General features: G+C 40.6%; 1 protein-coding gene across 1 annotated transcript in view; it reads left to right on the top strand.

The window, feature by feature from the left end:
• The first annotated feature begins 339 nt into the window (after positions 1 to 339).
• The window catches only part of LOC102787188 (signal transducer and activator of transcription 5B-like), a 32,674-nt gene continuing 18,745 nt past the window's right edge, over positions 340 to 14,268 (top strand). The window contains exons 1-5 of the mRNA XM_087837015.1: positions 340 to 512; positions 4,553 to 4,687; positions 4,923 to 5,079; positions 7,831 to 7,920; positions 8,758 to 8,935. Coding sequence (XP_087693141.1) covers positions 4,560 to 4,687; positions 4,923 to 5,079; positions 7,831 to 7,920; positions 8,758 to 8,935 — 553 coding nt within the window. The 5' untranslated portion in view covers positions 340 to 512; positions 4,553 to 4,559. The remainder of the gene's footprint in view (positions 513 to 4,552; positions 4,688 to 4,922; positions 5,080 to 7,830; positions 7,921 to 8,757; positions 8,936 to 14,268) is intronic.

Below are 14,268 nucleotides of genomic sequence, written 5' to 3'. Positions count from 1 at the left end.
GCGGTTGGCAAACAATTGAAAGGTGCACGTTTACAGATTTAATCCTTAAGACCATTTTTAAGGCTCGCGCAGCCGTGTTTGCACCTGACCGCGTGCGGGACGCAGGTGGGACTGTTCTTGGAAATGGCAGGAGTTGGCAAATATGTTTGAAGTTAGCATAAATACAACCGGAAATGATGAATGTTGTAGCTGTATTTAGGCTTAAAATGAATTGTTGACTTAATGATAAACTACAGCAGGAAATACAATGAAATCTGAAATTTTTATTAGACTTATTACTATGGACTTTCTTATTTTGAAACACGACACCGGAAGTTGTTTTAAATGCGTATTCGTTTATTATACGGGTCAACAACTGCTGCTTTACCAGAAAGCAGAAGGTGATAAAGTAACGTAATTTGGCGATGTGACATGTATGTCAGCCAACCTGCGTACGGTTGAAAAGTTTTCAGTGTGTGTTGTCCGCTGTTTTAAATGGTGCTGCGGTAAGGAGTGCGGCAGTCTTGTAAAAGGTGAGTTATAGTCGGAGCGGTTAACTACTTGTAGAGCATGAGAGCGAAGTTTTGGTGGAGCGGCAAGCTTCCCTACTTTGCTAGCTAGTAGCTTACCTTTTCTAGCTAGCTAGCTAAAGTAATAGCCACACCGAAATAACGAAGCCAACGTAAACTCAACACCTTTTCATTCACTATAGTCACATCCGTTCAGCAACACTCGCGCCATATTTACGGTTTCAGGCTTTCAGCGAGCCGCTTTGAATGTACACTGAAGTTAGCAAGCTAAGCTATCTGTTAAACTTCCCTGTTCCGCTCGCTAGTCAAGTGCCAAGGATGTAAACATATGGCTCTGTCGATACCACCGCTGTTCTCCGCTCAGTTTGACTCTTGTTTTTATTTTTTAAACACACGCTTTTGTTCATTAGCGTGTCGTCCACGTCACATTGGTTGGTAATACAAGGCAATGCCTCAGTGATAAATTAGTCATATGTTTCTTAGAAAGTTCCAGTCAGACTGATTTGGGGGTGTGAGCTGATATTGTTTACATCAAAGAGGTTTTTGTTTTTTAATGTTGTCATTTTCTTTGAGGAAAATTGGAATCGTAGTTTTTACTTATTTTTCGGGAATGCATGCCCCAGAGTTGTTAACAGCTCATCTGCAAAGCTCATAAAAACTGTCTGATTAGCAGTTTCATGGTCAGATAAGGCCTGCTCCTTTGTTGTGCCAAAAACTGATTTCCAACGTTTTTTTCCCATGTGTGATGACTTTACTTATGTTGGTAGACTTAAGTGAACAGGATTTACAAAGCAGTTATATATAAAAATATAGAAATTACCTGTTCTTCAAGTGTTTTTATGTATTATTTCACCCATATTATACATTTGGCCACCTAAAATATCTTTATAGAAGTGTTGTTATACTTGTTGCAATTTCTGCCAGACCAATATTGGAAAAGTCATTTTTAATGTCAATGAGACTTTTTTTTTTTTTTTAACTGAGTAAATAAAGGATATATAAAAGCCAGTCTGCTAAAAACTGATCGTGCCTACTTCATATTATTCATGAGGGATACATTTGACACATATTTCATATGTTGTAGGCCAACAAAATATTTTTAGCTGTTTAAATATGGGCAGTCACTTACCAGGAATCAGTTTTTGGCAGTAGATCACTTTTTGACACAACGCCTTCATTTGGTCGCTATATAAGGAAACCCATATCTGGAGCTGAATGCACTTTTGAACTTGCTTTTAGTATCTTTACATTGGATCTTTCAATATGAAGTCCAAGCAGTTGTCAGTGCAAGTGAAGGAGCCCATCATTAGGGAGGAAGAAGAACAGATAAACCTAATCAAAGGCAGATAAAACTTTAAGAGTGGCCAAATCAGCGATCTGGTAAATTCTTAAAAAGAATAAATGCATCTGGAAGGCCTGTGTGGAAAATCATCATGTATTTTTTTTTTTACATAAAAAAAATCATAATTTCTGTCACACTTAAAGGTCCCTTTTTACTCCTGAGATGGGAAGATCTAAGATTAATTTTGGTTTAAACATTATTTATTTTCTGTCAGAGGTTGAACATGAACATACATAAATCAACTGTAATGTTGTACTACTGTATTTTAAATAAATAACAGCGGTGTATATATAATAAACAAAATTATTTATTGTGATTAGCCAAAAGTTTCATGTGTTTCAGAAGAACACCAATGAACCGGAAAACAGAGTATTTTGGTCTGTTCCAATAAAATAAAGTAGCTATTAAAACAAAAAACCTGATAGTGTATTGTTTTAGTGTAAAAACAGCTGGTTTGAAGTTGCTGGGAACAATTCCACAAATAGATGAAGGAGGAAAAAGAACATATTTTGTCTCCTCAGTAGAAAATCAATAACTCTTTAAACATGAACAAAACAGACACTCCAGTTATTCTCCAAGGGGAACATAAAGTGTGGTTAATGACGTGGGCAGTGAGACTCTCATATGGATCCAATGTTGTAGTGAAAGCAGCTGTTCAGCAGCGTCTCTAGCCTCCACGTGTGTGGGAAAAGCCCAGTGAGAGAAATGTTAATGATCACAGAGCTTCGCAGGTCAGTTACTTTAATGAGCTGCATAAAGCCGATGTTTGCGATTCTTGTCTTATAACGGCGTTACCTGGCTTTGGGGAAACAAACTTCAGTCACTCAGTCCTAACACTGTGTAGCAGCCCAAACATTAGCAACATTAGCTGCCGGTTGCTCCTCCTCCGCTCTCACAGGGCTCCAATTCTACTTCAAACACATGAATGATTTGTGCAGCACTATTGTCGTTGGGCTTTCATGTTGTCTGTGAAAACAGGGATGGGATGGGCTCTATTGACTATATATATTGACCATGTTTTCTGAATAATTATTTGGTTTTATCACCCAGGTCTAGACACTGGCATGAATGTGAATATAGAGCATTTACAACAAGGTGCAACCCACTGGTTACACTCAAGAACAGGAAGGGTGGATGCTACTAGATTAGTTGTATAATGCAAATGGATAAGCATAGCAAAGCATACCACAACAGCAACGTAAGAGTGTCTAAGAAATGTGATATTCTCCCATGGCCAAGTCAGCCACCTGATCTCAACCCAGTAGAGCATACTTTTCAGTTACTGTGGTCCAAAGTGAGGGCAGAGAGACCTACAGACAAGCACAGACTGAACGTGGCTGCAGGCCTGACAGAGCATCTCAGAGACTAAGCACTTGATGTCCATGGGTCTTAGGGTAGTCACTGACTGCTTGTTCACCCAAGTAATGACCCTCATCTTCAGTATTAGCGTGCGTGTTTGTCAAAGCGTTTTACTTTTTATCCTCTGGAAGTTGGAACTCTTATAAAAATACTTTTGTCAAACCCCCCTGAGTGACTCAAGTGCAGTCTTTCAGTCTGCACTTGAGTCGCGTCATAATTGTTTGATTTAAAGTCCACTGCTACATACAGAGGCAAAATAACATGGAGTGTATTATTGTCCAACTTATGGACTTAACTCATATTATTTGTAGGATATATTTTTTGCATTTCATTGTGTGAAAATCAGTAATGTATCTGTCATATGGCATCAGCTGATATTGTTTGCATAGTGTTGCTCGCCCGCTCCTCTTCTGTCATTATTGTGTGAATGCCGTGATCACCAGTTTTGCTTGCCGGACTGAGCCATGTTTTAGCTCAGTGAGATGAGCAGCTGTTCTCAGAGCAGGAGGGCCGGGTTCGAATCCCGCTTATGGCAACATTTTCTTCAGTTAACACTTCAACTGTTTAAACTCTTTTCCACACATTTTTCAGCTTTTTCACCTCTTTTTAGCAAAATTTTCAATTTTTCACTACTTTTCAGCACAAATTCCACCTTCTTCAACTGTTCTTAGCACAAACTTCAGGTTCTTTACCTCTTTTCAGCAAAAAAGTCTGCTGGTTCACCTCTTTTCAGCACAATTTTCAGGTTCCTTATCTCCTTATCTTTTTGCTGAACATTGAGCATTTTCACCTCTTTTCAGCACAAATTCCACCTTCTTCAACTGTTCTCAGCACAAACTTCAGGTTCTTTACCTCTTTTCAGCAAAATTTTTTTGCTGGTTCACCTCTTTTCAGAACAATTTTCAGCATTTTCACCTCTTTTCAGCACAATTTAGCGTCTTCTGCACAGTGCACATTTTTTTCTCTCATCATGTCTTTGGTTGCGACCAGAACTGGTTTGGCGCAGTGGGATGCGCAGCTGCCGTGAGATCTGGTAGCAAGGTTTCGAGTCCTACATGTGACAGATGCTGCACATCTTCCCTGCTTGCATGTAATCTGCTTTCTTGACACTCTTCAGTGTACCCTTTCACATACAGCCATCTTCAGCAAGCACTTCTGCTTCTACGCCTCTTTTCAGCAGATAATTCTGCTTTTCAGCTGTTTTCAGCAGATTCCACTACACGGCATTCACACTGCATTTTCGCAGGAAATGCAACTTTTTCTAGTTGCTAATTGCTGTTCTTTTCACTCTGTCTAATCTGCTGACCTGGCCTTTTTCCCTCCTGTTTTCCTGGATTCACAGGATAACCATGGCAATGTGGATCCAGGCCCAGCAGCTGCAGGGTGATGCCTTGCACCAGATGCAGGCCTTGTACGGCCAGCACTTCCCCATTGAGGTGCGGCACTACCTGGCCCAATGGATTGAAAGCCAACTCTGGTATGCAGAATTACACCAGTCTCTTTCCTGCCCAACTTTATTTAGATGGCACATTTAAAACGTCAATATTAACGAACGTCATGTACATAAAATAGGGTCACACACACGATACTCAATAAATAAACTAACTGCAATCAGTGTGTTTCTGTGTGTGTTTATATAACAAACCAGACCTGGATCAGTGAGTGGTGTTGGTGAAGGCTGTGCAGTTTAAAAACAACGGTACTGTTCACAGGGACTCCGTGGAGTTGGATAACCCAGCAGAGGAAACCAAAGCCAAGCGTCTGTTGGATAATCTGGTGGCCGAGCTCCAAAAGAAAGCCCAGGTCCAGGGAGGAGAGGACGGCTTTCTGCTCAAGATCAAGCTAGGTCACTACGCTAGCCAGCTAAAGGTACGTGTTGGCTACAAGAAAAATGATCGTGTGTAACTACTGGAACCTTTGTCCCAACATTTCCCTCGTATATTTTGTGTAAACTTGTGCTGATGTTGTTTAGTTTTTATACAAGCACATCTCCACAGCTCGGGTCATGACCCTGGGTCATGTTTATTAACTTCAGTCTTTTCTAATACGGCTGAGAAGCCCTCAGATTTTCTTGTCTACATGTGTTTGGGTTGCAGAATATTTCGCTTCTTTCCTGTCGGTTTGTCTTTTTTCATTAATGTAAATCTAATGTTCTGATGTTTAATAGAGGTGGGAATCACCACACATCCCACGATACGATATTATCACAATACTTAACGCACGATACGATATTATTGCAATTTTAAAATATTTTGCGATATTCAGATTCTGTACATAAAGGTAAACTTTATCAATATTCATTTTCTCTAATATCAAAGTCTCACACTCAGTCTTTCTCTCATTTCAGTTTTATTGTTGACAAACTGAACGGTTTGTATTACAGTCTAGTCCAACTTAACTGAATCAACCATCTGGTACAATTATAGCTATTCTGAACTATGCAGTTTATGAAAACTATGCAGCCCCTTCAGCAACTGAAGAATTTGAAAGTAAATTAAAACAAAATATAATTTTACATGAAATAAAAAAGTTTTAAACTTAATTAAAATAAAACATGTCTTAAATTAAAATAAGTAAACTGTCATGTTTATTAAACACATTTGGACAGTGAAGGAATGTCAGGATTCTTGCTCAGAAAAAGGATCAACATGCTCTGAAGTCAGAGCACAAAAACCTTTTTGTAACAAAATATCGATTTCTGCTGTATCGATACATTATTAGCAAACAAAATATCACCATGCTACACAGTATCCATTTTTCCCCCCACCCCTAATGTTTAATAGATGATTGTGTTTAAGTGCACACTGACTGTTTTCTGGCTTCTTACCTCTTAAGTTACAATGTGTATATTTCTTACTACAATACAACATCTTTATGAAATTGGCAAGAACAACAGCTGCTTTAGTTTTAGGTTCCAAAGCCTTCTTGGAGACTATATATGAATTGTAGTCAGGAAGTTCCAGGAACAGCCCTTAAAATAATCAAAAGCGTGACCTGAATAAAAGTAAAGACCTTCTTCTTCTTCACCTCCTCACAACTTTCAGTACAGCTGTGGTTTTATCTGTGTACAAGTCTCATCATGCCCAGTTGTCCTTGTGTCTGATGGCTGCTCGATGTTCTACGGTCTGTCAAACCGTTATTCCTGAGCTTGCACTTCATTTTCAGGAAGTATTAGAAAGAATGACCTAAAAACAGCTGATGATGGAGTTATCTGAACATATACAAATGTCCTCAACATAATCAGTACCATGGATCGCCAGTGTTAATGCTTTATACTGTGGAGGCTGTCCCTTTCCTATTGGTGGAACAATGCACCACGCCACGAGGCATTTGGTTACTGAGAAAAAGGGGAAGTTGTGGGAGCGATGGCAAAAGTAAGAGTGGCGACATCAGCAGCGAGTAAGACATTTGGCACGTTTGGGATGTTGTGTAGTCATTTTTGTGTGTCAACACAATAAGACGACTGTGGAGTGTCAACAAAAGCAGACTGCAGTGTGAACGCTTCCTTCAGGTAGACACAGGAGTGAGACGCCCTCACGTTTGTCAGACATGTGATGTGCTTTTGTCTTTAGTTGACAGGAGCGACTCCTGATTGATCTGCACATAGTTGTGCAGAAACCACAGAGGCGTCCTCTGCATCTTAATGTAAACAGTTTTTAAAGGTGAAATAGTCAAAACGGTCAGTTATACCCTTGACCCCACGTTGTCTGGATGGTAGTATCTGTACATACCTTTCATCACTGATTAATAGAATAACTTTACCTCCATTTAAGAGATGCAGGCTTTTGAACTGAGCACGAATAACAAGCTAGCTGGTGTCTTTCCTGTTTAGTCCGGACGACGCTGCAGCCGTGTTTGTCAGTAAGAACATCAAATTTCATTTTGACGTCAAATTTCAGAACAGTTTCCCACTTTGCCTCAGTCTGTTTTAAATGAACTTTGGTCCAGAGAGGACAGCAGAGTGTCTGCATCGTGTTCACATGTGACTACTTCTGAAATTCAATTCAATATTGAGTTTCAGCCTTGACCCTTGCACACAGAGATTTCTAAGATTTCTATAAGTTGTGACACCTGTTATCTTGTTATCTCTGACTCGAGCGTCAGGTTTTGTCAAACCAGTTAATTCAAAGAAACCGTGCACGTGTTGTTCTCAGAATGAAAGATGTGTGTAATAACTATTGTAATAAACTCAATTTGGGTTCATGCATATAACATTAAATTACATCAACAACCACATAAAGAGGCTTTATGCTGTCAGGTAAAGACCCAACAGCAGAAAACAGTCCCACAGTCTGAGACTCTGACCTGTCCTCCAGCAGAGCCAGGCCCAGGGAAGGGCAGCTATCTGCCACCACCATGGAGGGTTGAAGGAGGTTGAACTTGGATTAGTTTGTTGAGTTTGTATGCTTGACTCTGTGTCTGAGTTTTTTGTTTTGTTTTTGGTGGGTTTTAATGTGTAGTTAAAAGATTTTGGATCTTTCATGCTTTGGAAATAAAATATTTAAACGATGATGTCAAAAATCAAGCCTGTATTACTTTAATATAAGCAAAGGCATGAATCAACTGCACATAAAGAAAGTTGCATCCTGCTGTGATTAAGTGTGTGTGTCTGTTTTGTAGAGCACCTACGATCGTTGTCCTCTGGAACTGGTGCGCTGCATTAAACACATCCTGCAGTCAGAGCAGAGGCTCGTTCAAGAAGCTACAAATGTAAGTCGAAGAAATTGCTGCGTTAATACTGCAGAAATCAGGGCTGTGGGTAGGTTAGGAACCATAACAGCTACAGCTTTGTCTATCTGGCCTGTTGCAGCTTGCTAGGCTGCATATACCAACAACTCGGAGCACAAGAAGAAACAAGTCCTCCTGAGTAGTAAGAGGATACGTATCCCCATTTGTTCTAGATATAGGGGCAGGTTGATAACCACGGTGGAGCCCAGAGGGAGCAGGAGGATGGGAGAAGCTCAAAGTCTGGAGAGCCTAAGCTCAGTCTTTAAACCAGCATGTTTGAAGTTACCAGGTTAATGCACAGTTCAGTTGCCAACTAATAATATGTGAAAGCGCTTCTCGCTTTGTTTTGGTCATTAGTGTGTTCAAGATGGAAATCACGCCAAAAGACAGAGCAGAATGATACACGTGCAGACAGTTTGACTGTGATACTTGACAGTCCAGGGGTCGATTGATCCGATTAACAAGGTGTTTTCAGTTTGAAGCATACGTCCCCAAACAGAAACACAGAGGAGGACAGAGACAGAAACATCTGTATGTGCTCTGCAGGAGCAACATTAAGTTAATATGTAGAGCAGTAAACAATAGCATCATACTGACTGCATTATATTTCATGCAAAATAAATAAATAGGAAATTTATGGGGAAAGGTTTGTAGTTGGTACACACAGTTTCACCAGAAAGCACGCCATCCCACATCCTACTCACCCCACTCAATGTGTCTTCCTTAGTTATTGTCATACACAGAAGGTGTAAATAAGAGTTTTGGGAGCAGGTTTTGTCCTGATTTTGTTTTAACCCTCATCATCTGTTTGGTGTCTAGGCCAGCAGTGGAAGTGGGAGCCAGGCCATGGACACGCTATCACAGCGCCACCAGCAGATCAACCAGGCCTTTGAGGAGCTCCGACTAGCCACACAGGAAACTGAGAATGAACTGAGGAAGCTGCAGCAGAGCCAGGAGTACTTCATCATCCAGTACCAGGAGAACATGCGCATTCAAGGTAAGCAGGAGAGAGAAACACAAGTGGTAAGATAGTAGAAGCAAATAAGCCCACCATAAGTACCAGTAGATTTGAATCTATTCTTTAAATTCTGCTGGTTTTCCCACCAGAACACAACAGGCTGTAACTGTTTGCATCACACTCGGAGCTCTTTCTCCATATCCCTGTCTCTCTCTCTGTAGACAATATGCACAAAACGTTAATTTACTGAAGACAAAAGAAAACTACACATTTCTCAATCAAACAAACAGCATATCAGATGTTTAAACGGAGAAAATGTGTAATTTAAAAAAAATCAGTTCATTTTAATTAGACTCTTTGGACTTGAACCTTGACCTTTCCTGGACCATCGCTCTGACCTCCGTGAATAACAGGAGGGCCCAAAGTCTGTCTTTCACATCAGTGATAAATTTAGTTATTCTAGTTCTAAAATGTAATATATGATCCTAAAACAGGACACCTACAGTGTACTTGCTGACCTCATGTTAAATTTGTGCTAAGCTGAAATTCTTAAAGTTGAGAGAATCAGAATCAGATCTTGGAAGCTCCACGCCAAAAAACCCGTCAAAAATAGTCCTCAGTGTAAAATTGTAAAGACTTTCATATCTCATCATCTACAGCAGGGCTGTCAGGATTTACACTGAGAGCCACATACAGCTCGATTTGATCTGAAGCGGGCCGGACTCGTGTAAAGAAGTCACATATGTAACTGTTTTTCTACATGATGAAGGTAAATCTGTCAGCACGACTCTGGACTGTACGAAACAAACCTGTAAAATTACAGAAAATGACGATAGCTCATTGACTGTCCAGTTTTTTTGTTTTTGTAGTTGTAAAAAAACTGAAATTTCAATAGAAACTTTTCTCTTTTTCACAAAGTTACATTGTTTTTATTAGAGACAGAGCTAAGTGTTGCAATTTGGCATTATTTTGTGAAAGTTGAAATTTCTTCGGTGTTGAATAGCAGAAATGAGCCTTTCTTGTCAGAGGTACCGTATTTTTTGGACCATAAGGCGCATTAAGCAAAACAAAGCAGTCAGTCATTCTTCGTGCTTCCTCCACTTCTGTACCATTGATTCATTAATGCTGTATTCTATCACAGCGGCTCTATTCTCATGTTGTTGCAGTATATTAATGTCTAACCTCGTATTGTGGATGGATTATCTCAGTTGTTCTCCTGACTGAAGTTTGGTCCGTTTACAGCATCCTGCCATGCGATTACATTTGTTCCTGACCATCAGGAACCTTCACGTTAACTTTTATCGAGTGGAAAAGTGTTAGCGTTCATCCTCCAGCTTCACTGTTTATGTTATGCTAACATAGCTGTGTCGCTAGCGGTCACGTAGCACATCATTATCTACCAGCTAGCCCAACTTCAGTAACCTTACAAACGTCACTGTTGTTTAGTTTCTGTCTTCATTTATGTTGGAAGTGATAACAGAGCTGTACGTTTGAATTTTTTCACAAACCTCTCAGTCAGAACATGCTATATCATGTTGGAAGCTAGCGAGCTAACTTCCTGCTAACTTCTAACTCCGTTAAATGTAATAAATTCTGTTTTCATGGATGCCTGGATGTTAAACTTACTTGTTACACCTGGTAAAGCAGCAACGCTGATCATTTTATTAAGGTAAAATAATTTAGACCGTTTTTAACTCTCAGTGATGCCGCAGTGTTCGTTTGACTTTGGGACCTGAATCTTACAGAGTTTAGGACCCAGATTCCTCCGCGAGGCTCCTGACTACCTCCTGACTATGGCAGCCGTAATGCTCCAACAAGCGGTGCGGCTTCGTAGCAACCAAAGTCGTACTAAAACATTTTTGGCAGATATTTGAGCGCCGTGTAGCACATGAAATTGGTTCAAGGTCAGTAAGCACAACCAGAATTCATACATAAGGTGCACTGTCGATTTTTGAGAAAACTAACAGATTTTAAGTGCGCATTATAGTGCGGAAAATACGGTAATTTGGGGGGAAAGAAACCGCGACCGACAACACTGCACACAGCAGTGGATTGGTACGTGTTAAGCAAGTAAATAATGCAGAAAAAAGAGATTTTTGATGGAAATTAAAACAAACTGAGAGAGAGAGCTGTGCAGGAATTTATTGAGCTGAAAGGAAGACAGCCAAGGAAAGATTGAATTCATTACAGTGGGTTTCAAAGGCAAAATGAGGCTTTGGTCTTCTTTGGCTGCTGGTTCAGTGAGTTTTGATCATTGTGATGAAATCTGCAGTTTCAGAATCTGTCAAATGTCGGCTCTCAGAGCCTGACTGCACCTTTGTGTTTACATCTTCTTGTGGAGTCTGTACATGGTTTTGTGGGCTTTTAGCTGAGATTCTGATGTTTCTGTGGATATCACACGTCTATATGGGAATAACAGATCTGACGGTTCATCCTGTTAAGTTAATTGTTTAATTACTTTGTGTGGTATGAATGTTTCATAAGACACTCAGAGGCCCATCTGCATCTAAAGCAGCGGTCTCCAACCTTTTTTGCACCACGGACCAGTTTATGTCTAACAATATTTTCACGGACCGGCCTTTAAGGTGTCGTGGATAAATACGACAAAATAAAACCAGCACCGGTACCAACAAAAGAAGATTTATTCGTGACCCAGTGAAACCGAGTTAACGATAAAAATGATTCAAAACAAAACAGCAACGATAAAAACCCTGAAAAACGTAAATTTCATACCTGAGCCTCAACTCTCTACCAAACGACTCTTTCCATGGTCCGATGGTTGGGGACCGCTGATCTAAAGGTCAAAGGTCACTCTTTCGAGGATGCCAATGTTCACATTTTGGACAGAGAGGACAGATGTTTGAAAGAGGAGTGAAAGAAGCATCTATGTCCACTGTGAGCGACCATCTTTGAACAGAGGGCGGGGCTTATGACACCAACTGTCTGCCATCTATAATCCAGTTCTGAGATCCTTCACAGACGCCTTAACGCCCACTCACATCCTGGACCATCTGACCTCAGAAAATCACATGATAGGGTGGGGCCAGGTTTCACAATGAGCTCACCTGAAACCCTGGCTGATTGTGACCCACACCCAGTTTCACACCTTGGCTCAGGTGATTAGGTAGACGATCATTAGGGGGTCCTTTGTCCCTCTTGGTGGGGGGAAACTCCCACAGGGCTTAAATCTGGGACTCTCCACCATTTGACACTAGAACTGAAGAAGCTTCTCAGATGAGAGGTGAAACGTCTTCAAGCAACTTAAAGAATTCAGATGCTTTTCTTTCCAAGCTCCGTAGGTCATAAGTGATGTGTTTATCGCTATGTTATCACCCAAACAGTCTCCATTATCACAGAAATGCAGCCAGATGCTGCTCATTTTACATTTTCGTTTCTTCACTTTTTCCGACACGCGAGCATTTAAATCTGGCTCTGTGTGCCTGGCCCGTACCGCTACACTTGCTTTCTTGACATGTCTGCCACCTTTCCTTCTTTCACATAATGGTATGATCCCAGTCTGTCTTTGCGTGTGATTGGCTGCATGGTGTGACCATGAAAATGAAGTCCCGTCCCTGTTTGCATGGATTCTCAGCAGGGCTGAAGATGAGGTTCTGACATCACATGCCGTATATTAAAAATGGACATATAAGATTATCTCGCGGGCCGCACGTCTGACAGCCCTGATCTACAGTAATAATTAGAGATGGACGATCCGATATTACGTATCGGTATCGGTCCGATACTGACCTAAATTACTGGATCGGATATCGGAGAGAAATAAAAACTGTAATCCGATCCGAAATATCACAAAATCATCTCACAAAACGCGCTACTTGGCGTAACCCGGCTCGGCGCATCGGAGCAGTATGTGTCACGTGACAGAGCGGCTGTTGTCTGCGAGACGGCGTCTGTTGGAGCGTTTGGAGCCTCGCTACATGCTTCCTAACCGCGGCATTTCATCTCGGCAAAAACTATCCCTGAGAAGTAAAGCAAGTGTGTAAGTTCATCCCTGAATGTTTGCAGAGTATTTCCACGTTAAGCTTAACAACTGATATATGGAGCCACAGCTGGACTCGCCATCGGAGCTCCATGTTGAGGTGAAAAGGAAGCGATTTGTCCCGGACTTCAGCTAGAATTAAAAAATGGACACAAAGCGCGAGTTATTCTGTCTTTGCTGCCCAGTACATCTACTTCTCTCATTCTCTCCTCTCTCTCTCCTGTTGCTACTTCAAACATGAAACTGATCAATGATCAGCTGATCGTCTCTCTTGTTTATCACTTTGCGCCAGAAACAGGAAACCAGCAGATGTCGCGCTAAACAACAGCAGCAGGTTTAAGCTTGATCAGCTGTTGTTAGAATTTATTTAATATTAATTTCTAGTATCAGCTGATGTTTGCTGGAGCCACAGCTGTAAAGCTGCTGGTCATGATGGTTTGGATATGTGGTGAGAGGGAAACATGAAGATAAAACCAGGAGATGTCCTTACTGAATCATCAGAGCTGAACAGCTGATGGAGAAACAGGTTTACCTTTTAGGTGACATGAATGAGTTGAAGTTATGAACTGTTTCTGAGAGACAAATAACACCAGGATCCTTTTTATGTAGCTGACAGCTGGTAACTGTGCAGGGGCGGGTCTAGCAAACATTTGCCAGGAGCCCAGGCGAAGCATCAACAGGGAGAGGGGGGCACAAAGACATACTTTTCTCTGTTATGTCATTTAAAAACTGTGGTCATCTGATTAAATGTATAGAAGTCCATTACTGTATATAGTAACTGTTAAGTCTAATATAGTAAGCTGTAGTACTTCTGTTGAAGAAAGATGTTGAATCTATTTAATTATTGTAGGAAAATAATTGATTTCTGTGCAATTTTTTTATACTTGCATTAAATTAAAGTTGATTACATGGATTGGGGGGGGGGGGTCCCTAATATTCTTGCTGGGAGTTGGCAACCCTCTTAGTTAGGTAGGTAAGTGCTCTTTAAAATACTAGAATAGGGAGGATGGAGCAGGTTTAAGTTTATTAGATTGATCAGTGTTGCTGAACTATGAAATGTTTTGGGTGCAGTGTGTTTTTTGCATACAGGTGTAACAGAACAGCTTCAGACTCTTGTTTTTTAAAACTTGAGTATGAACTTATACAAAATGCAGCGAGATATTTATAAAAATAGTTTTATTGATCACAAAATATATCGGATTCATATCGGTATCGGCAGATATCCAAATTTATGATATCGATATCAAGACATTAAAAAGTGGTATCGTGCCATCTCTAGTAATATTGTCAATGATTCGGCTCAGGTGGTAGAACAGGTTGTCTACCAATCAGACGGGTGGTGGATCTTCAGACAGCACTGAAGTAAAAACAGACA

The sequence above is a fragment of the Neolamprologus brichardi genome, unplaced genomic scaffold (genome assembly GCF_056152115.1).
Source record: "Neolamprologus brichardi isolate AB-2024 unplaced genomic scaffold, ASM5615211v1 NODE_ptg000038l+_length_1369362_cov_1, whole genome shotgun sequence".
Classification (NCBI taxonomy): domain Eukaryota; kingdom Metazoa; phylum Chordata; class Actinopteri; order Cichliformes; family Cichlidae; genus Neolamprologus; species Neolamprologus brichardi.
Note: the sequence above shows the minus strand (reverse complement) of the source record. Positions and strands in the feature narration are given on the sequence as shown.